The sequence below is a fragment of the Thunnus thynnus genome, chromosome 18 (genome assembly GCF_963924715.1).
Source record: "Thunnus thynnus chromosome 18, fThuThy2.1, whole genome shotgun sequence".
NCBI classification, from domain to species: domain Eukaryota; kingdom Metazoa; phylum Chordata; class Actinopteri; order Scombriformes; family Scombridae; genus Thunnus; species Thunnus thynnus.
In genome coordinates, this window is record NC_089534.1 from 21,015,960 (window position 1) to 21,040,966 (window position 25,007).

Genomic DNA, 25,007 nt, shown 5'->3' on the forward strand with positions numbered 1-25,007 from the left:
TAAGAAATCAACTCTAAATGTGTTTTATGCATAGTTTACACGACAAAAGTGATTCGCCAAGGCTCTTCAAAACATCAATGCACCAATGCAGCAGGTGGTACACTTTGTACCTTGGAAAATACTGCAATATTAGTGAAGTCAATCCCTGTGGCCAGCGCATCATTGCTACCACCTTGTGGCAGTTTACAGCACAAGGATAGTTTTATTCAGAGACCTTTTTTTGTTGACGGGACTAGGCTGCATAACTGTCGCCGTATACTTTCGGGACAGAAATTTCTGCACAACTTAAAAAATATACTTGAATCAAAAGCACAAATACAGCGTTTATCGCATGGTAAATTAGCAAAAAAGTGTGGATCTTTTTAGTCTGATGGATGGATATTTTAAACTAGGAGGGTGCGCTTCGTTTCTTCTAGCACTTTCTGTGAAAAAAAACCCGCCTAAAGTGACGTCACACCCGTGTCAGATGCAGACCTCGCGGCACAGCTGCTGTCACAGCGAGCTACTACAACAAAATCACCATGGTAACCAACCTCTTAAATTCATACTTATATTATATTATATTATATTATATTATATTATATTATATTATATTATATTATATTATATTATATTATATTATATTATATTATATTATATTATATTATAATAAATACTTAATAGCGCAATGTGGGCTGATTATACCTACATAAAATGCCTCACATATATATAAGGATCTCCATTATCAGGGGTAATAAAACAGTTACAGAACATTTGCATTTGAAAGTACAGGAGGTTACTGGTGGCCCTGGGGCCTCCACACAGAGTAAATGTGTGGGGGCTGACTCTATTTACCAAAATGGTGTTAAAGGACAGGTTCACATTTTTCAACAACAGTCAGGAGCCCAAATGAACATTGAAATAGTTTTTTCTTGCTGTAATCATTCTTCCTGTTCATACTGACCATTAGAAGATCTCTTCCGAATGCACGCACAATGTAAGCGATGGGGGACAAAATCCACAAGTCTCCTTCTGTGCAAAATTGATTACAAAGTTTAAATGAGTCAAATCAAGTAGATATCTCTCAACATTACAGTCAATTTAGTTCCAACGTCCCTCTTTTTGTAACTATACTTCCACCACAGCTCAACAGGGAAACACAAAGAGGGAATTTGATGCTAAAAAGACTGTAAATGTGGCAGATATCCACTTGATATGACTAACTCAGACTGCTGAAGCCTCATATAAGCTTCAGATAAACTTTTAAATGCATTTTTGCACAAAATGACTGTGTGGACACACTGTGGATTTTGGCACATTTGAAGGAGATCTTTTAATTGCCAGTATGAACAGGAGGTATGATTACAGTGAGGAAAACCTGTTTCATTGTTCATATGAACACCTGCCTGTTGTTCTAAGACATGTTTGAAATATTGTGAACCTGTTCTTTAACAACACCACAAGTTAAAACTTCCTAAAATTATCATAAATATGAATCATCAGAAACTGAACATTGTTACCTTCATTAAGATGGGATTTGTGTTGTATTAGACTGTATTAGTTTTAGATAAGTGAGCCTAATAAACTGAAAGCTGAGTGTATGCTGGAAGGCATTTAATGATGATGTGATTAAGTGACATTTAATCCTACTGACAGTGACTTATTGAAAAAGTCCAGAGAGTTTTTGTTTAACATGTCTAGGACTGCGGTGGTTAGTCGACTAATCTATTAGCTGATCGGAAGAAAATCAACTATTTTGAGAATTTATCCTCCATCACTTACACTGAAAACACATTTGAAGGGGATCTTTTAATAACCAGTATGAACAAGAGGAATGATTACAGCAAGGAAAATCTCTTTCAGTGTTCATATGGGCACCTGACTGTTTTAAGACAGACTTGAAAAATTGTGAACCTGTCCTTTAATAACTGATTGTTCCTGGCGTCTGCTTCTAAAGGTTCTAAAGTAAAACCGAAACTTAATCTTGAAACCGTTTTTGGAGGAACTCTTTTGAATCATGTATTAAAAGCATACTACAATACGAATTTATTATTTCTATTATTATTATTATTATTATCATAATTTATGTTTTTTATTGTTAGAAGTAGTGACATATTACTATCAATAATACTGAAGCAGTAGTAGTTGCTCTAACATATTTTCTAGCTCCGCACTTGTTTTGTGTACCCGACACATAAAACAAGCGCTCCTATAATGTGGTACGTAAAGCGCTTGCGTCACTGTTTTTGAAGGCCCGTGACGTGACTAGCCAGCGTGCTAATCCAACATTCGGAGCGTTAGACCGATTTTCCTTATTAATAATCTTCTGGTAGCTGTTTTTATTAATTTGATTCAGGGTATGTATACACGAATACATAACCATTTATTCTGAACTCGTATTTAGTACGCTAAAGCGAGTTCCAGCTGTAGCTAGTATTAGCTTAGCTTAATTTAGCTGTGCCGGGTACGGTAGCGCGGTTAATGCTAGCTTTAGCTAACCAGCCAGATAGTAGTTTTCTTTGGTAACGGTAATCGGTGTGAAGTTATTTAGCGACAACCTCATGTAATACGGTACAACAAAGTAATAGTACACCAACTTTATGACAATAAGTCAGTGAACGTTACCACAATAAGCTAAGCTAACTTAAATTAGCATTACAGCTGGTTAGCAAAAGTCACAAATCGATATCATGGCGATGTTTTCAAGTGTCCTTTAAAGAAAGGTGGCCAATACTTGCGTTTGTTCCAGTCTCATATCAAAGTTATACTATACGAACCACTTCAGTAAAGTGTGAGTTTATCACATCATGAAAAAAAAGACAGCTAATGTGTGTTTCTGTTCCTCCACCAGGTCGGTCAGACTTAGACCCAGGATGTCATTCCCCCCTCACTTAAACCGGCCGCTGTTGCCCCCTCCTGGGATGCCCCCTCAGTTTGCTGGCTTCCCCACAGGTAAGCACACACACACATATGCTTTAATTATTTTAGTGTTGAACATATTGCTTCACTAACAGCAGTGGTGGAAAGTAACTAAGTACTTGAGTATTGCCATCTGATGCTACTTTATACTTCCACTTCACTACATTTCAGAGAGAATTATTGTATCTTCAGATGAAGATTTGACACAATGGATAATATAACAAGCTTTTAAAATACAACACATTGTTAAAGATGAAACCAGTTGTTTCCAACCTTTTTGGCTTTTGACGTCTTATTTGTATTGTGTAGTTGGGGTCACATTTCAGATGTCTATGAGTTGTTAACAGCTCCACCAAATAGTGATTTTTCCCTCTAAACTTCTCACATGGTTTCATTTCAATAAATGTTCAAATGATCCAATATTTCACCAAAAAACAAAGATAAGAGAAAAAACAAACAACAACAACAAACAAATAATCTATACATGTTAACCATCTATTTTCAAGCAAAGTTTAATGGCAGACTGCTTTGCTCTAGCTGATGTACATTTCCTTTGGCTGTTGCAGGAACTCCAATGATCCCAGTTCACATGGGCATCATGACACCCACCCCTACCGTAATGGTGTCTTCTCTGCCAGTGCTCAGTAAGCCTGCAGTCCCCAGGAAGGACATTGTTGCTGTGCGAGCCAAAGACAACGATGACAACAGTGGCCCCACCACCACAGTGTTTGTGGGGAACATATCAGAGAAAGCTTCAGACATGCTGATTAGACAGCTGTTGGCGGTAAGAGACAGAGGAAGATTCTACAATGATAATATAAATATGATCTACAAATCACTTAGTTTTGGAGAATGTTTTTTCAAGATTATGCTTTCTGGATATGGAAATGGTGTTGGATGTCTCTGAAATTAGAGTTGATTCTACAATCCTTTTTCAAGCAGTCAAATCCACCACCCTCACATTTGATTTCTAATAGATGTTTATGGATCTTGTTAGCAATATAACGCAAATAACAGTTATCCTAATTGTATACAGTGATGCCATAAATTGTTTGTAAGTCATGGAATTTGATGACTAAAATGAAGCTAACCTGTTGAAACTGTGTGAATTCTGCACTGTGGCATTTTATTAAATCCATTACCACTTGACCTGAACTCTTTTCCATTTTGCTCTTGATGCAGAAATGTGGAATTGTCCTGAGCTGGAAGAGAGTCCAGGGAGCCTCTGGCAAGCTTCAAGGTAAATCAAATCCATCTATGATTACCAGGGCTGATCAGCTGTTTGACAGAACAGCTGTTGACAGAAATTACTGTATTTTTACCACAGAAGAAAAGCCAGACATAGTTTACAATTAACTAATCGTTAATTTAGTGACTGTCAACTGTCACCTTTACTGCCCCTCAAGCTGCATGCCTTGCCTCTGCTAAGCTTTACAGGGGCAAATAGGTTTTCTAGTAAGTGAATAGAGGAAATAAAGAAGTATTTATTTATACAGGGCTATTTATAAACTTGCATTTTATATTTATTACCATGTTTGTCTGTTGACAGCTTTTGGGTTTTGTGAGTACAAAGAGCCAGAGTCCACATTGCGAGCCCTGCGGCTGCTTCATGAACTGCAGATTGGAGACAAGAATCTGCTGGTGAAGGTGGATGCCAAGACAAAAGCACAACTCGACGAGTGGAAAGCTAAGAAGAGGACAGCAAATGGGGTATGAATCTGTTTTCAGGAATTACTATTTATGAGTTTGATAAGTGTGCCTGTATTTGTTGCTTGGGGAATAGATCAAACACCAGGTCCAGCTCTCAGATTTGTTAAGAAATTCAAATAATTTTTTTTTTTTTTATTGCAGTGATTAGATAAACTGATGGCTAAGTTTAGATTTTCTTTTCTGTGTTTACAGAAAGGGAAGGCTGAAGATGGAGGAGATGACGAGGAAGACGTTCTCGACGAGGATACTAAGAAGAAGGATCAGATCATCAAAGGTGCTATTGATGGTTTAATGCGGGAATATGCTGCAGAGCTCAACGCGCCTTCACAAGATGAGGATTCCCAGCGGCGAAAGAGAAAAAAGGATAAAAAAGAAGAGGTATACCAACCTTTTATCAATTCTTCTCCACCTTGCACCGTCTTCTTCTTGGAACTTCAATATGAAAGTGGTATTTACAACCTGAGGATTGACTTTTCCTTCCTTTTTTTCATAGGATGACATAAACACTATTGATATAGAAGAAGACAAGAGAGACCTGATTTCCAGAGAGATTAGTAAATTTCGTGACACTCACAAGGTAAAGTGGCTTCTTTGATCTCCTTATTGACATTACAGGTTTTGGACAGCAGCTGCTCACATAGTTCACTCCTATAGCTTGCACATTTAGCGGTAGTTGACACATTTACCAAGCTTTTCTTGATCTCAATAACATGCATACTGAGCTACAAATTGGCAGTCCTTAAAATTCACACCACCAAACATCTTAATTCGTCCCATATTATATGAAATGTTTCATGTTCAATGTTCAAACACCACAAACAGGCAGACAGCTAATATTTTTGTCACCTTTCTCAGGCCTGATTTGACACCTGTGACCACTGTAGTGAAACTATCTAGGTGTGACCATTATAGATCCATTCTTCATTCATCACACAAAAATGCATGGAGACAATGTAAAGTTACTTAAAAGCTAATCTATTCATTAAACCCCACCATTATGATAGTGATCATATGGTGACTAAAGCAAGATGAATCTCAGAGCTTTGGAAAAAGTTGCGAGGATAGGATGTAAGTATCAGCCTTCATTTACTTTATACATATACTGGGCGCCCCCCTCTTGAGGACTTGCATAGGGGCAACTGCACTGCACTTCGGTGCACGTTGGGCCGGGCTTACGATGATCTTTATCTAGCCAACCATTCGACACTACAAACGTCCTTCCCATCATTACCATCCCGAATTTGTGACGTTACTGATGGTGGCCGGAAAAGCTGGAGAGTCAGTGAACCTGTGCGAGTCCTCCGTAAATGATGGTCTGTCTTAATGGTGTTCATGTTGAAGCACAGAGACTATTGTCAATAACCACTGCAGTAATTTTGGCTGTAGCCTTTATTATGCTAATGCGGGGGGGCGCCCACTCCACAGCAGCACACTGATCTGAAGACTGACAAGGTACGTGCTCTCTGTATGTCTTGTTGTGAGTTCTCTTTTCTCATCTCTTGCTCTCAAACTCTCTCTGCCTCATTTTTCCCCCTTTTAATAAGATAGTTTAGTGAGTCTATACATATATTTAAAGACCACACACAATGAAACTTATCTTCTCCAGCACACAGCGGGGAAATTGTCAAAATCAAGCCCTGCAACCAGTTCAAAGACTTATCCAAAAACTAGAAAGAAAAGAAGTGTACGTTATTTATTTTTTTACAACAAAAAAAATTTAGAAGTGCAACGCCAGTGTTTTTTTCCTTTTCCAAGTCTGTTTTGGGTTTTTTTGAAGAATTACTATTATAACAACAATTCTACTAGAATAAATGCTGTAAAAAAATCCAACCAAACACAAAACTACAACAGAAAATGAATAAAAATTTGGTCTATTTGAGAGAAATAGGAACAGATAATGTTCTGCTCAGATCAGTGCAGTCGGTATTTGTTTAACAAGCCCTGGCAGATATTGTACAGAGGTAAGTGAAATAAACATAAATTTAAAAAAAAAAAGCTAAATTTTACATCTGACATGAAATCAATAAAACAAAATGGTTCTTCATTCAAGGCACCGAAGTAACAAGTAATAATAATTAACCATAGGCAGAATTTCTAACACCTCTTCTTTCTCATGTCACAAGTTTCCTTCTTGAGTCGCATTACACCCAAGGCTTGTAGGTCGTAGCCTTTGTTTCAGGCTGAAGATCAGCTGACGGCTCGTAGCAGCATATGATTGTGTAGAAATTGTACACAAGTTTAACGTGATTTACATTCATTAGAGTAAATTTGACAGTTTTAAATTAGCTTTCATTGCTCTGTGTAAGAGCACAAGGGCTTCTAAATAGGATTGAGCTGTGTTTTATTTCACTGTATTCAGTGCTCTCATTCTTAGTCAGATGCTGTTTAACTATAAATGTTGCCAAATTGCACTCAAAGCCTTGTGTGTAATGCCCATAAAGGCAGAGTTGTGGTGCGTGTGTCTGAGTAATGAGTCGTGAAGAACTGCTGAAGACTTCTGCAGGGGTAAGACCGCTTCTACAATTTCATTTATCTGTGCAGAAATGTAACTGATGTTCATTATGTTCATTTCTTGTTTTAGCACTTTACCGAATGCCATTATACTCATTGAAGTAAAGGTTGTTTTTTGATGATGATGATAATGATTATGATGATGCTTAAGCAAGACAGAATCCCATAACGTTTTTCCCTTGTATACCGTGTGACCTGCTTTCCTCCCAGGCCTAACTTAAAAGGCTTGTAGGGGCAGCGAAGGGCTGAGTCCATAGTTCAACACCTGTAAGTCACAAACAACTAGTTCAACAAAAGACTGACGCCTGTTTTCTGTTTTTGTTTTCCTTGTACTGAGAGGAGGACTCTTAAGGAGAGAAAAAGCATTGTCTTTTGCAGCGCCTTTTTCTCGTTATGAATGCCTCAAGTTGAACATGCTCCACAGATCTTTTTGACCATTAAAGTGGTTTCCAGTTACTTTCTCGCTAAACTGTAGCTTATACTGCAAGTGTGACTTCAAAAAACAGATCAATGATGAAGCTGTCTCTCTGTGAGGGAGAGCCTTTTGATCGTTCCAGGTCTTCCCAGTTTGAGTTTTAGGATTTTAGCGTCTCTTACAAGCTTTGCATTGACTAGCAAAAGGCATGTTACTTTATGAAAACTCGCAGTCTATCCTCAAAAATCTGGAAACCACTTGATCTGTGCACAGTAGCAAATTGACTGCAAAGACTCACTTTGCTCCTCGACCACGTGTGGCATCGGCTGAACCTGTCTGTGTTTTGCTCTGCAGAAACTGGAAGAGGAGAAGGACAAGCGGGAGAAAGAGCGGCTGGAGTTTGAGCGGGAAAGGAGGGAGCGGGAAAAAGAGCGAGAGCGGGAAAGAGAGCGGCGGGACCGCGAGAGAGAGAAGGAGCGTGAGAGGGAACGGGAGAGGGAAAGGGAGCGAGAGCGGGAGAGAGACCGAGACAAAGACCGCGATCGCGACCGCGATCGTGACCGTGACCGCGACCGCGACCGTGACCGCAGGACCAGAGAGAGAGATCGAGACAGAGACTGGGATAGGGACAGAAGCCGCGACAGGAGCGCTGAGCGCAGCCGATCCAGGTGAGGGGAGTTGGGGGGGAATATGATGTCACAGGTTTAAAAGAAAACAACAAAAAACAACACAGTAGAGCTGTGAGATAAACAGTTTCATGTTACCACACATTGATTTTAAAAGGAAAGAACTTCAATCAGTGGCTTTCTTTAAGGTTGTAAATAAATCAAAACCTGATGCAGAATCAAGAACCAACTTAACTCTCTCTGGTGATTAAAGCCTCAACACACCCACAAAGAGGTTTTCATTTATTTTGCCTGATTGAACTTTCTCTCAGGAATATGTGAGCATGTACAGACCTTACCTTGCAGAGGTACAGAGAAATACAGACCTATCCATCTTATCAGGCTTCAAGTTATGTGCTTGTGTCTGAACCACCAGTGGTTCAGACCAATCAGCGTCCAATGAAGATTCTCGTGATCTTGTGAATCCAGCTGCCTTGCAAGATAAGACGGTGATTCATCCAATCACCTGCCAAGAATTTTTTGAAAGTCCCTGCCCTTTTCCAAACAGTTTCCAAGGACGACTTATCAGATGGTTCTGTGTAACAAACCATCTGGCTTGTCAGGTTAACAAACACCAGACTTGATTGACAATCTTAACAATCTCTCACTATGTTTTGTGAGCATGACTTAAAACTTAGCATGTATTGTATATTTGTTACAAATCAGATTAACATATGTAATGTATTCCCACCCCTTTTTTGCAGGGAGATGAGTCGAGATCGTGACAGAGAAAAGAAACGAGACCAAGAGGACGAAGAGGAGGCGTATGAACGCAGGAAGCTAGAGAGGAAACTCAGAGACAAAGAAGCAGCCTATCAGGAGGTAGGAAAGACACCAGGAAGGTTACCTGCAGGGTTAGAGACTGCTGTGTAATTGCACTGTCTCAGGTTCAGTGTTTGAAGGATCAGTTTTCCAGATTCTAAATTTCTAAATGTTGAGAATAACATTTATTGGGTTAAAAATGTAAATGTAAACCTCAAAAAGAGGAGGGTAGCAGAGAGAAATACATTGAATCAGGGATTAATTTTTACACAAGACTGACATCTTGTGGCCTTCAGCAGTGGTTGGAGTTTGTTCAGAATAGACAACCTTGAAATCTTCAAGTATCACTTTCCTGGGTCTTTTTTTTTTTATTCATTTCTATAGAAATATCATCATGTGTATTTAACTGTCTTCTCTTGGTGTCATGAGATACAGTCTCTGACCTTAAACTATTTCGATTACAGCGCCTAAAAAACTGGGAGCTCAGGGAGAGGAAGAAAGCACGGGATTATGCCAAAGAGGCTGAGAGGGAAGATGAGCGCCGACGAGAAATGGTGAGAGGATATTGATGGACCACTCGTGTTTATAGAGATGATCTACTTGACTTTGAACAGTTGAAGTTCATATTATTGAGTATACTTAGGTTTACCTTTTTTAAAACCACCGAACTCAGTGATTCCACTACAGAGTGTATTTATGCTGCAAGTTTCAACTTGAATTAAATTGTCCTCGAGGGATACTTCACCAATAAATGTTCCTGTTATGGTGATGTCATGAAGGAGACTTTCATGTGGCATTTATGTATTCATATGAACAGATTTAGACAGTAATTTGTGAGCAGAAACAGATGTTTCATCCTGAAGAATTGAATTACTGTGTCTTCAGGTAAAAGAGGGCAAACGGCTGAAAGAGTTTCTTGAAGACTATGATGATGACAGAGATGACCCCAAATACTACAGGTAAGCAGCACAAATAAATATGCTACAGCGCTGACATTAATAAAGCCAAGTAGATTGTCAGTGAGAAATAAACAGCTTGAACATTTTAACAGCTTGAATTTACAGATGTTTATATCTAATAAATTCAGCATCAGAGAAGTTGTACATTTTCAGTGAACATATGAAATCTTCTCCTTTTTAGCCACTCATTTCATTGTTCTGTGTGATACATCTCGACCATGCGGCACCTGATTGTGTAAAAAAACGAAGCAAAACGCAGCAGCAGATGCTGTGTGACCCAGATCTGACTTGTAACAGCAGATGCAATACTGCAGCTAAGGCCATTGTTCTGAAGGCTGTTATTTCTGATGTGACCTCTAGGGGCAGTGCGCTGCAGAAGCGTCTCAGAGACCGAGAGAAGGAGATGGAGGCGGACGAGCGTGACAGGAAGAGAGAGAAGGAGGAGCTGGAGGAGATCAGACAGAGGCTGTTAGACGAGGGACATCCAGACCCAGACGCAGAGCTACGCAGGGTACGTTTGCCTAGAAGAATATGTGGTGTGTGTGTGTTTGCCAGTATCTGTTTGTAATGTGTGAGCACACTGTGTGTTGTCTTTGTGAAGGTCACTTTAGCATCTCATTCTCTCTGCATCAGTGGTGTCCAGATTTCATTGTCTATTGACCTTATTGTCTGTGTATCATTGTGACTGCGTGCTAATCTTCTGCATATCTGCCTCTTATTGGTCCAGATGGAGGAGGAAGAGGCGGAGCGTCTGAGACAGCCTCCCATCATCCAAGAGCCAGAACCCGAGGAGGAACGGGCGCACCACCGGAGTTCACGAGACCACCGGGACCGGCGAGGGGACCAGGACAGAGCGGAATCCCGCCCCCGCCACGCCCCCTCTGACGACGAGGTGGAAGAGGGCGAGGAAGAAGATTACGACAACGACGACGATAACCCAGACGCAAAACCATGCCTCAAGCCCACAATGCGGCCCATCACAGCAGCGCCGTCGGTGTCGTCGGCCAGCGGCAACGTGTCCCCCGACACTCCCGGAGACGAGTCGCCATGCGGCATCATCATCCCCCACGAGAACTCGCCGCCTGAAGCGCTGCCACAGGAGGAGCATCGGCCCAAGATCGGCCTCAGCCTCAAACTGGGTGGGTCAGAGAGAGAAGCGTGTCCTCAAGTAGCCAAGAACCATAAAACTCCTGTAATCATTCTTTTAAATGTATTATTCATGTGAGGAGTTTGCTGATGAGGAGAGTTTAAGGTCGAGTCTTCCAGCAGTGATATGATGATGATAACTGTCAGTCATCTGTGAGCTGCCGTTTTTTTTTCTAATCTTCAGCAATGATACACTTGGGCTGTCACACTTCAAATCAAGTTTGAACAAGTGATAACTAGAATTAATTCAACCCATGTAGCCTAATTCTAAACTATGTTTCACTGCGTCCGCTGCCTCACTTGACAACAAGCAGTCTAAAGATGTTTCAGTGATGTTACTGCGGACAATTGTGTTTTTAAAGGCAACAAACTGTCTCCTATGATTTTTTCCATCATGTAGAATTCAAAATGCTTCCTTACATTACTTCTCAGATGGTTTGTCATGATTTTCATTCAGCACATCTCACTAGTTTCCTTCATTTTTCACTAACAAAGAGCAGCAATAGTCTAGTTTACTGGTCCGACAATAGATCAGAGTGTATTATACTAACTCCCCCAACTGGAATACAAACCACAGCTTGTTGCACTTCTATATTGTAAATCTTGAATGTGGTCAGATCATTACAGATCAATAATGTATATTTCAAAAATGTGACAGTCCTACGAGGGAGAAATCCACAAGATGCAAACACACAGATTCCTCCACTGACAGAAGCCTACATGGACCAGAATGCACAGCTTGCTGTTTTGCATATCTGTTGTCAGCTTGTGTAATACAACATCCTCTTAAATAGGTTTTTGCCATTTAACAACCACCCACCACACACACACCATAGTTCTCTTCTCCTTCCACACATACTGGAAATGTACTGGGAAGAAGCCACAAGGCATCTTTTGTTACAGTTGCTGCCTCCACCTGTATGTTTGGAGCACAAAGAGCCTCATTCTCAAAGGATATTGAAGTTTAGTCTGGATAATATAGGAAATCACTAATTGAAGAGGAGTGAAAGTGAAAGAGCACATGAAAATTAAATAATGATAATCACAAAGCTCCTGGAACATGTTACGTATTAAAGACTCATGAGATTTTAACTGTATCTGAGGGTGAATCATTAATTTAAGGATTCAAGGGCAGTTTACTCCCATGATAGTTTTCTTTCATTAAAATTGACATTCACATATGGAAAAGAGGAATCAGGACAGTTGTGGTTGGATTCAATCACGTTAGATGAAGTACAGGCAGAGTGATTCAAGCCCCATAAATCAGAGTTAACTTCCCTGTCCTCTCCAGGTGCCACAGGTAGCCCCAGTCAACCCAACGCAGGCAAGAGGAAGAAGCTTCCTGTGGACAGCGTCTTCGATAAGTTTGATGACGAGGAGGCTGACGAACAGCCGCGCAAGAGGAAGCTGGTGCCCCTGGATTACGACGACGACAAGAGCCCGGGGGTAGACGGGGCCGGGCTCGCCGGCATGAAGGGAGCCAACAGCGAGGAGAAACGCAAACACATCAAGAGCCTGATAGAGAAGATTCCCACAGCGAAGCCTGATCTGTTCTCCTACCCACTGGACTGGTCTATGGTGGACACGGTGAGGAGAGGAGGAAAAAATGTTTAATTGAATGTCTGTCCTTTTTTAAGCTGACATTGTCTTTTCCAAAATTGGCCTTTGGGAGTAGTTGCAGGGCGACATGGTTTGATAGAAAAGTTTATTCACAAGCTTTACACTATTCCTTACAGAAGAAGACAGTAGTGATTAATTCACTTCTGTCTTGATGTTCTTGAGAAACGGTAGTGTGATTCACTGCTAAAAACAAAACTTGCATCTCTTGTCCTGCAGACGTTAATGGAACGACGTGTTCGGCCCTGGATCAATAAAAAGATCATTGAGTACATTGGAGAAGAAGAGCCAACGTTAGTGGACTTTGTCTGCTCCAAGGTATTGATCACGTCATGTCCATACATTCGCTCACAGTAAAACATGAATTTATGAATTTGAAAACATGAATTTATACTCATGCTTTTGTGTTTGTGTTCCCAGGTGATGGCTCACGGTACACCACAGGGTATATTGGATGATGTTGCTATGGTGAGTAATATAATGGATGAATAAGCCATCTTGATATTTTCTTTTCATGCTGACAATTCAACGTTATGCTAATTTATGTTGACAGAAGACATGTTATTCTGAGATTGATGTTCTCTATTTTACTGCGTTAGTAGGATGTGAGAGATTACAATGTCCAACCTCCATCAATAAATTTAAACATCAAAATGACAAAAATCTTCAAATATAAACCCTAGCCTACACTTTTCCCTGTCCTCTTCTATTATATATTCCTTTATTTTACATGGTCACATCTGTATTACTGAGTTATCTTCCAAACGACGCCTGGTTAAGTCCCTGGTGAACTTGATGAATTGTGGATTTGGACAGCCTTAAGCACTTAAGACTTCTAGGAATGCACCCAGGAAGTCTGCAGTTGCAGGGAGTCCAGACATTTGAACATTTTGTTTCTCTCCTCAAATATCTTCCTGGTGTTTAACTCATGAAACTTTCCTTTTTGTCTCCTGCTCAGGTTCTCGATGAAGAAGCTGAAGTCTTTATAGTGAAGATGTGGAGGTTGCTCATTTATGAAACTGAGGCCAAGAAGATTGGACTGGTGAAATAAGCAAAACAACCACTAAAATGAAGATCAACAGTTTTTTTTTTTTTCATATCGTGTACAATAGTGTAGCGCAATTATGTCACCCAAAACAAAACAACTTGTAACTGCTCATTTTTCCATTTTCACCAGTCGTTCAGGTCATTTCAGTTTTCTCAACATACTCAGGCCACATTCACCTCCCCCTCTCTGTTGCAGGTGCTGACTGTGTCTGTGTGCTTTTGTGTATATACAGCACGTCGTTATTTGACTATGATGAAATAATTCTGAGGGGACACTGCTGACAGACACCCAGGACCATTGTTGTGTTACAAGATACGGTCTTTTTGTCCTCTACTTTTACTTGTGTACATGCAAACACATTTTTTTGTGTGAAGTCGGTTTACTAGTTTCATGAATATTTCTTTGAAGTCTTTAAAGAGTAATTCTGATATTTTTGAACCTGGACTCTTATTTTCCAATCATTTTGTGTCCAAATGACTAACGAGGACAAACATTTTTGGTGTTGGACCAGTATTGAGCGAGATCACTTCAGCCGGCAGCTGTGAAAATGGGCTGCAATGTGATCCTTGGGGGCAATTGCGGCCGTCAAAGTATGTCCACTAAAAGTGCTAGTGTTTGCCACTGACAGGCTCAGATTGTTATAAGTGTCTGACAACCAAAGTTAACAGGAATTAGCCGCCTGTAGCAGCATTACGGCTGATTGTATAGGGAACTACATCAAGGGCAGTTTGCACGTCGGCTTGTTTACGTCTGAGGCTGTGATAGCTCAGCGTCTGTTCATGCTGGAGAAGTAGTAACTTATTAGATGAAATAAAATGGTTCATGTCTGCAAGTTTCCAAAATGCAAAGATAAAATAACCAGATTCACACTGTGCAGTTTCCATGGATTACCGCTGGATGATAGAGATTTACATACTGTAATTCTTCACACAGTTATGTGTTGAAATCACATTTTTCTTACCGTGTGGAGCTGAGCGTTTGATCCAGCCGGCCTCGCTCTTTTCTTGCTTTTGCGGAGATAAAACAGTCTCTAGGATGACAATGTTGATAAATGCTGTAAATCCATTTGTAGTATTTACACAGCTGGGATTCCTCTCATCCGCAGACACTTGTAGGTTATCTGAGTCTGGCAGCAACAGGTCTGACTGCAGACAAAGTTTTTCTCTTCACTCATCAGGAGGGCAGTGACTGTACGTTGTCTTTCCCGACGCTCCCATTGCCTTCTGCCTCCATTCTTTGTTTTTCCCCTTTTATTTGTTTTATCTGTGAACTCCGGCTCAAATAAATACAGTTGGCCAGTCAAAGTGAAATGACTCACGATCGTCCTTATAATAATCAACAGGATAATCTGTCATTGCACTTAGTTTTTTAAGTTTTCTTACAGTCCAACTGCAGTGAACGTCAGCCTCAGACATGTAAACAAACCGGCACGTGCTGATGAATATGTGGGTGGTTCGGTTAACCAGCAACCCGATGTAATTCCCTATACAGTCAGCCATAACGTAGCTACAGGCGGCTAGTTTCTGTGTTTACTTCCATTGTCGGACACTTAAAATAACAATCTGAGCTGTCAGTGGCAAACACTAGCACTTTTAGTGGACGCACTTTGACGGGCACATTTGCCCCCAAGAATTACATTGTAGCCTGTTTCACAGCTGCCGGCTGAAGTGATCTCACTCAATACTGGACCGATTCCAAAAATTTTGGCCCCCATTAGTCACTTAGACCCTAAATGATGGGAAAATAGAGTCCAAGGTGAAAAATACTGGAATTACCCTTTAAGGTGTGAACTCTGGCTTGCAGTTGAATGTGGGTTAATTGGACACAGATTTTAGAGTATGCATAACTACAACAAGGATGTGATATTTTTACAGTTACTTATTCAGGGTTTATTTATATACTCCGATTTATTTCTGTCAAGTGAACAGATTCTCTTGATTTTTTTCTTATCACATTCCTGATAAACATGTTGGCATGTTCTCGTCCTCAGACCATCTCAAAAAGCACCTTGTGGTCATTTGAAATGTGTCTACTGACAAGACCCACAGAATATCTCGGGTGGCGACATCCCTGCAGCTATAAAAAGCACACACGTCATAACCACTATAGAGGAAAATGAGCTAAGAACAGGAAAAAAATGATTTGCAGTTGTGAAGATGCTCTCCATTTGTTTTGTAATGGTGAAACATTTGAATAAAATTGATTTTTATAAGTCTTTGTGAACCAGTATTTGATTTCCTCACAATTCATTGTTATTCATTTAATTGCAGTCATAATCTGGTTTGACTTCAGTTCATGTCGGCTTACAAAAAACTTAAAGGATGGGTTCACAGTTTTTAAAATGTGCCTTAAAACAACAGTCAGGAGCCCAAATCAACATTGAAAGATGTTTTTCTTGCTGTAATCATTGCTCCTGTTCATACTGACCATTAGAAGATCCTTTCATAATGCACATACAATGTAAGTGATGGGAAGACAAAATCCACAGTCCTCTTTCTGTGCAAAAATGTACTCACAAGTTTATCTGAAGCTAATATGAAGCTTCAGTTGTCCAAATGAGTCAAATCATGTAGATATCTTTCAACGTTAGTCTTTTTAGTGCCAACGGCCCTCTTTTTGTAACTATACTTCCACCACAGCTTTAAGAGGGAATTTGATGCTAAAAAGACTGTAAATGTGGCAGATATCCACTTGATATGACTAACTCAGACTGCTGAAGCCTCATATGAGCTTCAGATAAACTTTTAAATTCAGTGTGAGTTAGTCAAATAGAGTTAATATCTTCCAGTTATTCTCTTTAGTAAAAAACATTCCCTCTATGTCTTGATGGACACTTGTTTTCTTGTTCAGCTACAGTGGAAGGAAAAGAGGGAATTTGGCACTAAAAAGACTAACCTTTAAAAATATTGATTTGATTAATTTGGACAACTGCAGCTTCATATTAGTGTCAAATAAACTTTTAAATGCATTTCTGCACAGAAGGAGGGATGTGGACTTTGCTCCCCATCACTCACAATGAAAGCACCTTATCTCTTAATGGCCAGTATGATTACAAAAAAAAAAAACAATGTTTGTTTGTGCACCTGACTATTGTTTAAGGACATACTTAAATAGGAAAAATTGTACACCTATCCTTTAAGTGTGACGACTCTCTTTCACCAGGTAATCAGCTCTCACTAATTCCACAAGTTGTTTCATAAAGACCACGATTAAAAAGCTTTTAAACTGTTTAAAAAGTCTATTTTTTGCTGTAGGTTTTGTAATGGGCTGACTGACAGGAAAACCAGTGTTAAAGTTAAAAGGTTAGTTTAATAGCAGCTGACAAAGACACATTGAGATCAAAACTTCCAGAACTTTATTGATGCTATGTGAGCTGAACAAGCGCAGATCTTGCCAGTAAAAACCCTTAAACTGGAAGAGAAACAGCACATAAAGTCACCACTGACTGGTGTTTAAAACAGACGAGCCTACGCACGTTTCCCCTCTAATCAATCACATCCAGTGACCAGCCAGAGATGAAGTGCCATGGATACTGAAGACACTGGGCTCTTAAGCAAGAGGTAAGTGAAGGCCACTGCTTGTAAACAGCTTTTGTTGTTTTAGCGTTATGTATTCAAATTGGTGTACTTAAAAATAGAAACTATATTGATGTGTAATTTGTAATTTAATCCTCCTTGTGCCCATGTGTGGACAAGAAGACAGCTTTTTGTTTGACTGTCTTCTGAGACAAACCGGGACGTTTGCCAATGAACTATTAACGTCAGTTAATGTTTGCAATGTGAAAGTTAACATCTGTTGGACTGAGTGACTGTGGCCGGGTCTGTCCACGTTTTCTCCTGTGACGTTTTTTCCCCCACCAGCCTTCTTCCCCCTGCCGAGGACTGACTTAGTCCTCTGCTTTGGCCTCCATCTCCTCGGCGTCGTCGTCTCCGTCCACCTCGGCGTTCTCCCGCTCTAACCTCTCCAGCTGCCGGGCGAGCTCTGTCTCATCCGTGTCTGTCACCACCTTAGGCTGAAGGGGACAGTTTATGGGTTAATTATTTGTTTTGTTATTATTTACATCAGTTATAAAATCTAGCACGATGAAAGGGTGAAATTCATCAGTCACTGCTGTAAACAATGACCACTGTAAACTATTAGGACCACTTCTGGGGAAAGTTTTATTTAAATTATTACCAGAAAAGTCACATTTTAATGAGAAAAGGTTAATTTTACAGGAAAGGTGCAAACATTATGAGAAAATAAGTTTTAATCCTTTGAGAAAAGGATGTTACATATCATACGCTCAATCTCCTTGATGCTGTATCACAGTTCTCTTTGATTTATTACAGGTGACAGTTTTAGGACCCATCATTGTATCCTCTATGAGAAAGTGGGGTGGACATCACTTACCACTTGAACGGAACAACACTGTCTTTATTTAATTTATAAAGCCATGCTAAATAAACTACCATCTTATTTATCATCACTTTTAAGACTTAGAAATATGGGACACTGTACCCATTGCCAAGAATGCATTACCTTAGATGTATATGAATGCAATGATGGGAAAAAACTGCATTCACCTCAAGGCTGGGAAATATATCAATATTATATCGATATCATGATATGAGGCCAGATATTGTCTTAGATTTTGGATATCGTGATATGACATAAGTGTTGTCTTTTCCTGGTTTTAAAGGCTGCATTACAGTAAAATCATATCATTTTCTGAACTTACCAGACTAAAAAATCTCATTGTATAAATATTTTGTGAAAGCACCATTAGTCATACTACAATATTGTCACAATAGTGATATTGGGATATTTGGTCAAAAATATTGTGATATTTGATTTTGTCCAAATCGCTTAGCCCTAATTCACCTACTCTGCTCTTCATAGGTAGAATAAACTTCAGGACTCCCTGAAGTTAGAAATGTTTTTGACACTAGAACACTAAGATTCTGTTGGACGGTGTTTTATATAATGAATGCTCCTGTTTTTCATCTGTCATTTGTCTTGTGTTTTTGTTTTATTTATGTTTGGTAGAAGGTTGTTGGTTTTACACTTTTGTTATATGACTCGTTTTGGTTGTATATTTGCACCATTAATCAATTCATTGCCAACTATTAAATAAATTGCCAACTATTTTAATATCTGATTAATTGTTTGGAGTCATTTATAAAATAAATTAAGTCCAAATTCTCTGATTCCAACTTCTCAAATATGAATATTTTCTGGTTTCTTTTGTCCTCTATGACAGTAAACTGAATATATTCGGGTTGTGGACTGTTGGTCGAGACAAAACAAGACATTTGAGGACGTCACCTTGGGCCTTGGGAAAGTGATCGACATGTTTCACTGTTTTCTGGCATTTTTCAGACCAATCTAATCGATTAATGGAGGAACTCACAAACGAGTATAAATGAGGTTTTCACTTTTACATGGCTGCAAAGTCGCTCACCTCCATCTGGATGTTGAAGACGCCTCTCTTCTCCTCGATCTTCTCCTTGATAGCAGCCATGGCCTGGTTGAGGACAGACAGACCCTCTGTGCGCTCCAGAGTGGTCGTTGTCATCACGTAGCGTGGAGGAGCGATCAGGTTGATCTGCCAAGAATTTATTGACATTTATATCACATTATTGTCAATACTTCCCAGCTGTGTTTAACTCTATTGATGTGTGGACTAACCAATAATAACAGAATTAATTAAAGTTTTTGCTACGATTGACACTTTCATACACATCGATTGTGAGCTGATGAGCCTCTTAACTACTGTTCTGTATTTAGCAGTAGTGATTGTTTGTTACAGACTGATGGTACCGACTCAAACTCCACAAAACAGGATTAAACAACTTCCTACAGCACCATCCACCGTGGCACCAGTCTCATTTGTAGCTTATAGATGTAGAGCATCTCCTGACAGCCCATAAACACATTCAAAAAAACTTTTGAATTACTGCTACTGTTTATAGTAGGTAAGAAAAAAAAATTCAAGATATATTAATATAAAATTTATAACTTTTAAAATACCTTTTAAGGCCTTTTTTGAGGAATCAATGCATTTTAAAAAGGTCAAGACCTGCAGATACCTTCAAGATTTACATTAGCAGCTCTTAACCCAAGACAGACACAACAAAAGCAGGAAGTTGGACTTAAATTTAAAATAAAATCACCTATCATCTAAACGGCATGTTAAAAAATGAGTGCAAGAGGTTCTTTCAGGTCATGATCGGAGTCATTTGAACACTCGGCGTCAGTGTACCATCATGTGACTGCGTGTGACTGGAGTGATAATGTTACCTTGATGGGCATGGCCTCTGTGGAGCAGCTGAGTCCGGCCCTCAGAGCCTCCTTCACTGCATCGATCCCCTCATACCCGTAGCACGCCACTTCAATGTCTGCGGGTGGGATGGGAAGAGGATGATTGTATGTATGTAGTCCAACTGATGTATTACCATGAATAATTAGAATAAATACTGCTAACAATCACAGCAAATGCTCACCTGCTCTGATCTTGACAGCCTGTGGAGTGAGTCGCCTGTTGATGTTATCAATCAGCACGCTCCTCTCTTCCTCTGTTAAGTCCAGACCATCCAGAATGGAGGGATCTCTGCGGGAGAGGAGGTGTTCGTCACCGTCTCATCTCTTCAAACAAAAACGTTTGTTGCCTAAGTTCTTTGGGGTCTCACTCTGACACATGCTACTTGAAAGAGGCACTTACGATACAGCCTGTTTGAAGACATCATAAGCTCCGTATCCTGGCCGCTTGTATTTCTCATCAAAGACCCAGGCGGTGCGCTGGTACAAGCTCTCTAGCTGCTCGTCTTTACTGTATTCCAGCACCTCTGCCACGTGTCGCAGGATGCTGTACACCTGCGGGCACGACAACACCAATCAGCACGGTGCAAACGATGATGTAAAGCTCAGATTCACAAAGAAACTACAGAAGTCTACACATGAAAGAGATATAGCATCATTAGTGTGGAACGGGCGCTTTGTTTTTGTGCTTGTTGAGTCAGTCAAATAGAAAAGCTGAGAGAGACGCAGCTCGGTGTCACAAACATGGTAAAAGGCTGCTGCAGCAAAAGGAGGACTGTAGTGTCTAATAAGCCAGACATGTAGTTTAATCAATGACAGGTGGTGAGCTGTTTAACATCAACTGTATTTACATTATGAGAAAACTATAAAAACATGTAGGCCCACTTTGACTTACAGTTTTAGATTTGGTGAATTTATCTTCACACTTGATGGCCTCCTCCGGTGAAACTCTTCTTTTTGATAAATCAATGTATCCTGGAGAGAAAGCGGGAAACACGATACAATTACAGCGTTTTATGGAAAGAGTCGTTCTCACAGGACAGAATCTGACTGAAATCTAGTCGAGGAGACATTGCAGACGGGTTCAAAATGATGTGCGAGTAGTTTCTGACGAGATTAGGGCTGAGATGATAAACCGACTATTCAATACACAGATAATCAATTCCTGCTTTGATGGTCGATCGGTTTAGTCATTCATCAGATAAAAACTCTCAACAGTTGTTAAATTAGGCTTCAACAATTGCTTCTCTCAATTTATCCATTATTACAAAAAAAAATATTTACACATTGTTTTGCAATTGGTCAGACTAAGCAGCTTTAAGACATTGTAGAGTAAATTATTGATAAACTGATCATGATGATGCGGCCCTAAACAATATTATGTTCTCATACTAATCAGAACAAGTGTCTATCTTGTGGTTGATAACCTCAAATGGTAAAAAGAAGAATTTTGCCTGCTATCATGAAAGATGCCTCCTCTATTCCAGTTCATTTTGTCATTACATTCATGGAAGTTCAACTTTTTGCGTTGGCTGGTACATAATGTCTACACCACCAGCACTTTGGCACTGGCAGCCAAAAAAGTGAGTTTCCTGTCCAGTGTACAACTACACATACGGGCCAACTTCCTTTAACCCACTGGTCTTCATCGCTAGCGGTTAGTTCACGTCTGCCTGCGCCCACCTTTCTCTTTGTCTACTCGGATGACCACCACGCACTCGTTGCGGCCTATGCGGATGAGCTTGTTGATGGAGCGGATACGTCGACGCGACAGCTCGCTCAGGAGGATCATGCCCTCGATGTTGTTGTACTCCAGGAGGCTGACGTAGGCGCCCATCTCGGCGATGGACCTCACGTTCACCATCACAACATCCTCCACCTCTGGGAACCGGTGCTGGTAAAATCGACAGCTGAGACCCGGCATCGCTGTGAGGTTAGAGACAGAGTAAGATACCTGAAGTAGATTTCATGCACAATGATCAGTTTACTCAACATATGGAGTTCTTAGTCTATGAAAACAGTTAAGTATAATTTCTTCTGTGGCTCTGGGGCTTTATAAAGTCCGAGATAACACACTGGTGATGTCATCAAGAGTTACACCTTGTAAAGGACTTGAAAATTACAATAATCATAAAGGAAAGCCTGCGTTACAAACTGAGGGCATGAAGTTTGAAAGATGTTTACAACACAGGGAGGGTCTGACAAAAAGACACTATCTAGATGCATTATGGGAAGTGTAGGATCCAGCATTTTTGGAGCTCGACCTCAACTTCAAGGACAAAAAGTCAGAATATCTCTGCTGCATCAGTTTTGACCACTCTTTATTTTTAATCTGTCTCGTGCAAATCAACACTTGCGATACTTAAATAGATTTCATCACTTTTTTTTCTGCAGCTTCAATACTGTACAGATCATCTTATCATCTTTAATTTGTGAATTTGATTATAACATCTCCACTCACACAGTATTCCAATATATACCTGAGGGGTTACACGACGATTAAAGACAGAAAAAAGCTCAATCATAAAAACAATTCAATATTTTACACTTTAATAACTTAATGGTGTATAAAATCCTTCCAATTAAAAACAATCTGAGAGGGAAAAAAAAAATCGGTTTAACTGCTAACAATTCATATCCACAGTAAAACCTGTGATGAGGGGTCACAAGTAGACATTCATTTAAATTATTTAACAGCCAAAAAGATTGTAAACCGCTGAATCCAGAGGAAAATCCTGGACCTGCTCCATAGACAGAACAATGAACGAACTGCTGGGACACAATGACAGCAGCCATGGTGATTTTACTGAGATACAGGCACCTTTTCATGGCCATTGAGCCCTGAACTAAAATAAACCTTGTTTGGATGGGACATGTTTAGGGCTGCAAATAATGTTTATTGTTGTTGTTGATTAATCTGGTGATTATTTTTCTCGATTAATGGCTTCATCTATAAATCATCAGAAATCAGTGAAGAATTCCCATCACAATATGCTAGAACATGAGATGATATCGTCAAATGTCTTTTCAGTCCAAAACATCAAAAACATTTCATTACTCATATTCATTTACTTTAATGTAAGACCATGAAAAGCAGCAAATGATTGTATTATAAAAACAGAAACATCAAATTTCTGGCATTTTTGCATGAAAACAATGAATCAATTATTAAAATAGTTGCCGTTTCATTTTTTCAATCAACTAATTGATTAACTGCTGCAGTTCTAGACATTAAACAAAAACTCTCCAGACTTTGTCACCAAGTATATGTTAAATGTCACTTAATCACATCATCATTAAATGCCTTCCTGCATACACTCAGCTATCAGTCTATTAGGCTCACTTATCTAAAACTAATACAGTCTAATACAACAACACTGGCTATTAAAAGATCCCCTTCAAATGTGCGTTCAACGTAAGTGACGGGGAACAAAATCCACAGTGTGTCCACTCAGTCATTTTGTACAAAAATGCATTTACAAGTTTATCTGAACTGATTACCTGGTGAAACAGAGGGTTCACAATTTTTTTTAAAGTATGTCCATAAACAACAGTCAGGTGCACAAACACATGTTGACGTTTTTTTTCTGTAATTACTCCTCCTGTTCATATTGGCCACTAAGAGATAAGGTGCTTTCAATGCGAGTGATGGGGGACAAAATCCACCGCCCTCCTTCTGTGCAAGAATGTATTAAAAAGTTTATTTGATGCTTATATGAGGCTGCAGCCCTCCAACTTAATCAATAAAGTCAATATTTTAAAAATTAATGTCTTTTTAGTGTCGATTTCCCTCTTTGTTACGATCCTTCCACTGAAGCTTAACAGGAAAACAAGTGTCCATCAAGACACAAAGAGGGAATGTTTTACCAAAAAGACTAACTGTGGAAGATATCCCCTTTATCTCACTAACTCAGACTGCATTTAAAAGTTTATCTGAAGCTTATATGAGGCTTCAGCAGTCTGAGTTAGTCATATCAAGTGGATATCTGCCACATTTACAGTCTTTTTTAGCATCAGATTCCCTCTTTGTGTTTCCTCATTTTTGCACAGGAGGAGGACTGTAGATTTTGTCCCTCATCACTTACATTGAAAGCACCTTATCTCTTAATGGTCAGTATGAACAGGAGGAATAATTTTGACAAGAAAAACCTCTTTCAGTGTTCATTTGGGTTGACTGTTGTTTTAAGACAGACTTGAAAAACTGTGAACCTGTCCTTTATTATATTTAGTTATTGAGAGATGTCACCAATATGTAGCCTAACCTCACTGATATAAATGGGGTGGACAAAATGTTAAAAAAAAAACTGCTTCAACTATTAACTTAAAATATTTAAATAGCAGATTGTCAATGGAGTTTCTGGTCTGTTTAATACTATAAAAAAAGGAGTCAACTAATTTAACTCAGCCAGGAAATTGATGCAACAATAACAGCAGGGAAATTATGTTGTATTAAGCGAACTTGCAGCTTTATTTCGCATTTTTTTAGCAGTGAATGGGATGATGCAATGTAGACAAATGAAAAGGTATTTAAACTACGAGCAAAAACTGACGTAAACACAGATGAAAGATGAACCCTTTAAAATAATTAGAGCATAATAACAAATACCACAATGAATACAATAAGAAAGGGGTTTAATTTAGGGATAAAACGGTGACTTTGATACCGTTAGCTTCCCCAGCTAATAACCCGGCTCCCAGCTCACATGCGGCACATGCACTGCTAATCATGCTAGCTAGCTAACAGCTCCCGGGTAAAACATCCCCTTTATGTATAAAAAAAACTCACCTGTGTCATATGGTTACACAACAGTACACTTAGATGTTCTGCGCTGGATGTGCTTAAATGTCCGTTTATGTTTTCTTTGGGGTGTTTTTGTGAAGTGAAGAACTCGGGCCCCGCTAGCTGCTAATTTTTCGACCCGGAAAAAGAACGTCACTATACGCGCATGTGCAGAGCGCGGTCAGTCCCTGTCACA

At 39.6% G+C, this 25,007-nt stretch overlaps 2 protein-coding genes across 3 annotated transcripts; one reads left to right on the forward strand and one right to left on the reverse strand.

The window, feature by feature from the left end:
* The first annotated feature begins 503 nt into the window (after window positions 1-503).
* rbm25b (RNA binding motif protein 25b) lies at window positions 504-15,943 on the forward strand. 2 transcript variants are annotated; one of them, XM_067572948.1, is made up of 17 exons: window positions 504-524; window positions 2,831-2,931; window positions 3,465-3,682; window positions 4,081-4,138; window positions 4,448-4,608; window positions 4,801-4,986; window positions 5,102-5,185; window positions 7,889-8,202; window positions 8,904-9,021; window positions 9,426-9,515; window positions 9,847-9,920; window positions 10,281-10,431; window positions 10,648-11,059; window positions 12,358-12,653; window positions 12,903-13,001; window positions 13,104-13,151; window positions 13,642-15,943. In XM_067572948.1, exons 2-17 carry the CDS (start codon window positions 2,853-2,855, stop codon window positions 13,732-13,734), a joined length of 2,481 nt encoding a protein of 826 aa, XP_067429049.1. In that variant the 5' UTR covers window positions 504-524; window positions 2,831-2,852; the 3' UTR covers window positions 13,735-15,943. The 2 variants fall into 2 exon arrangements, with proteins under 2 accessions (XP_067429049.1, XP_067429047.1); XM_067572946.1 differs by lacking the exon at window positions 504-524 and adding an exon at window positions 2,186-2,336.
* A 1,126-nt stretch (window positions 15,944-17,069) lies between these two features.
* Window positions 17,070-24,985, reverse strand: eif2s1b (eukaryotic translation initiation factor 2, subunit 1 alpha b). The gene is made up of 8 exons (XM_067572960.1): window positions 24,818-24,985; window positions 21,715-21,957; window positions 20,927-21,006; window positions 20,435-20,586; window positions 20,217-20,323; window positions 20,014-20,111; window positions 19,175-19,318; window positions 17,070-17,743 (listed from the first exon to the last, which is right to left on the reverse strand). The coding sequence occupies exons 2-8, from the start codon at window positions 21,953-21,955 to the stop codon at window positions 17,618-17,620; spliced, it is 948 nt and encodes a 315-aa protein (XP_067429061.1). The 5' UTR covers window positions 21,956-21,957; window positions 24,818-24,985; the 3' UTR covers window positions 17,070-17,617.
* Between the last annotated feature and the right edge of the window lie 22 nt (window positions 24,986-25,007).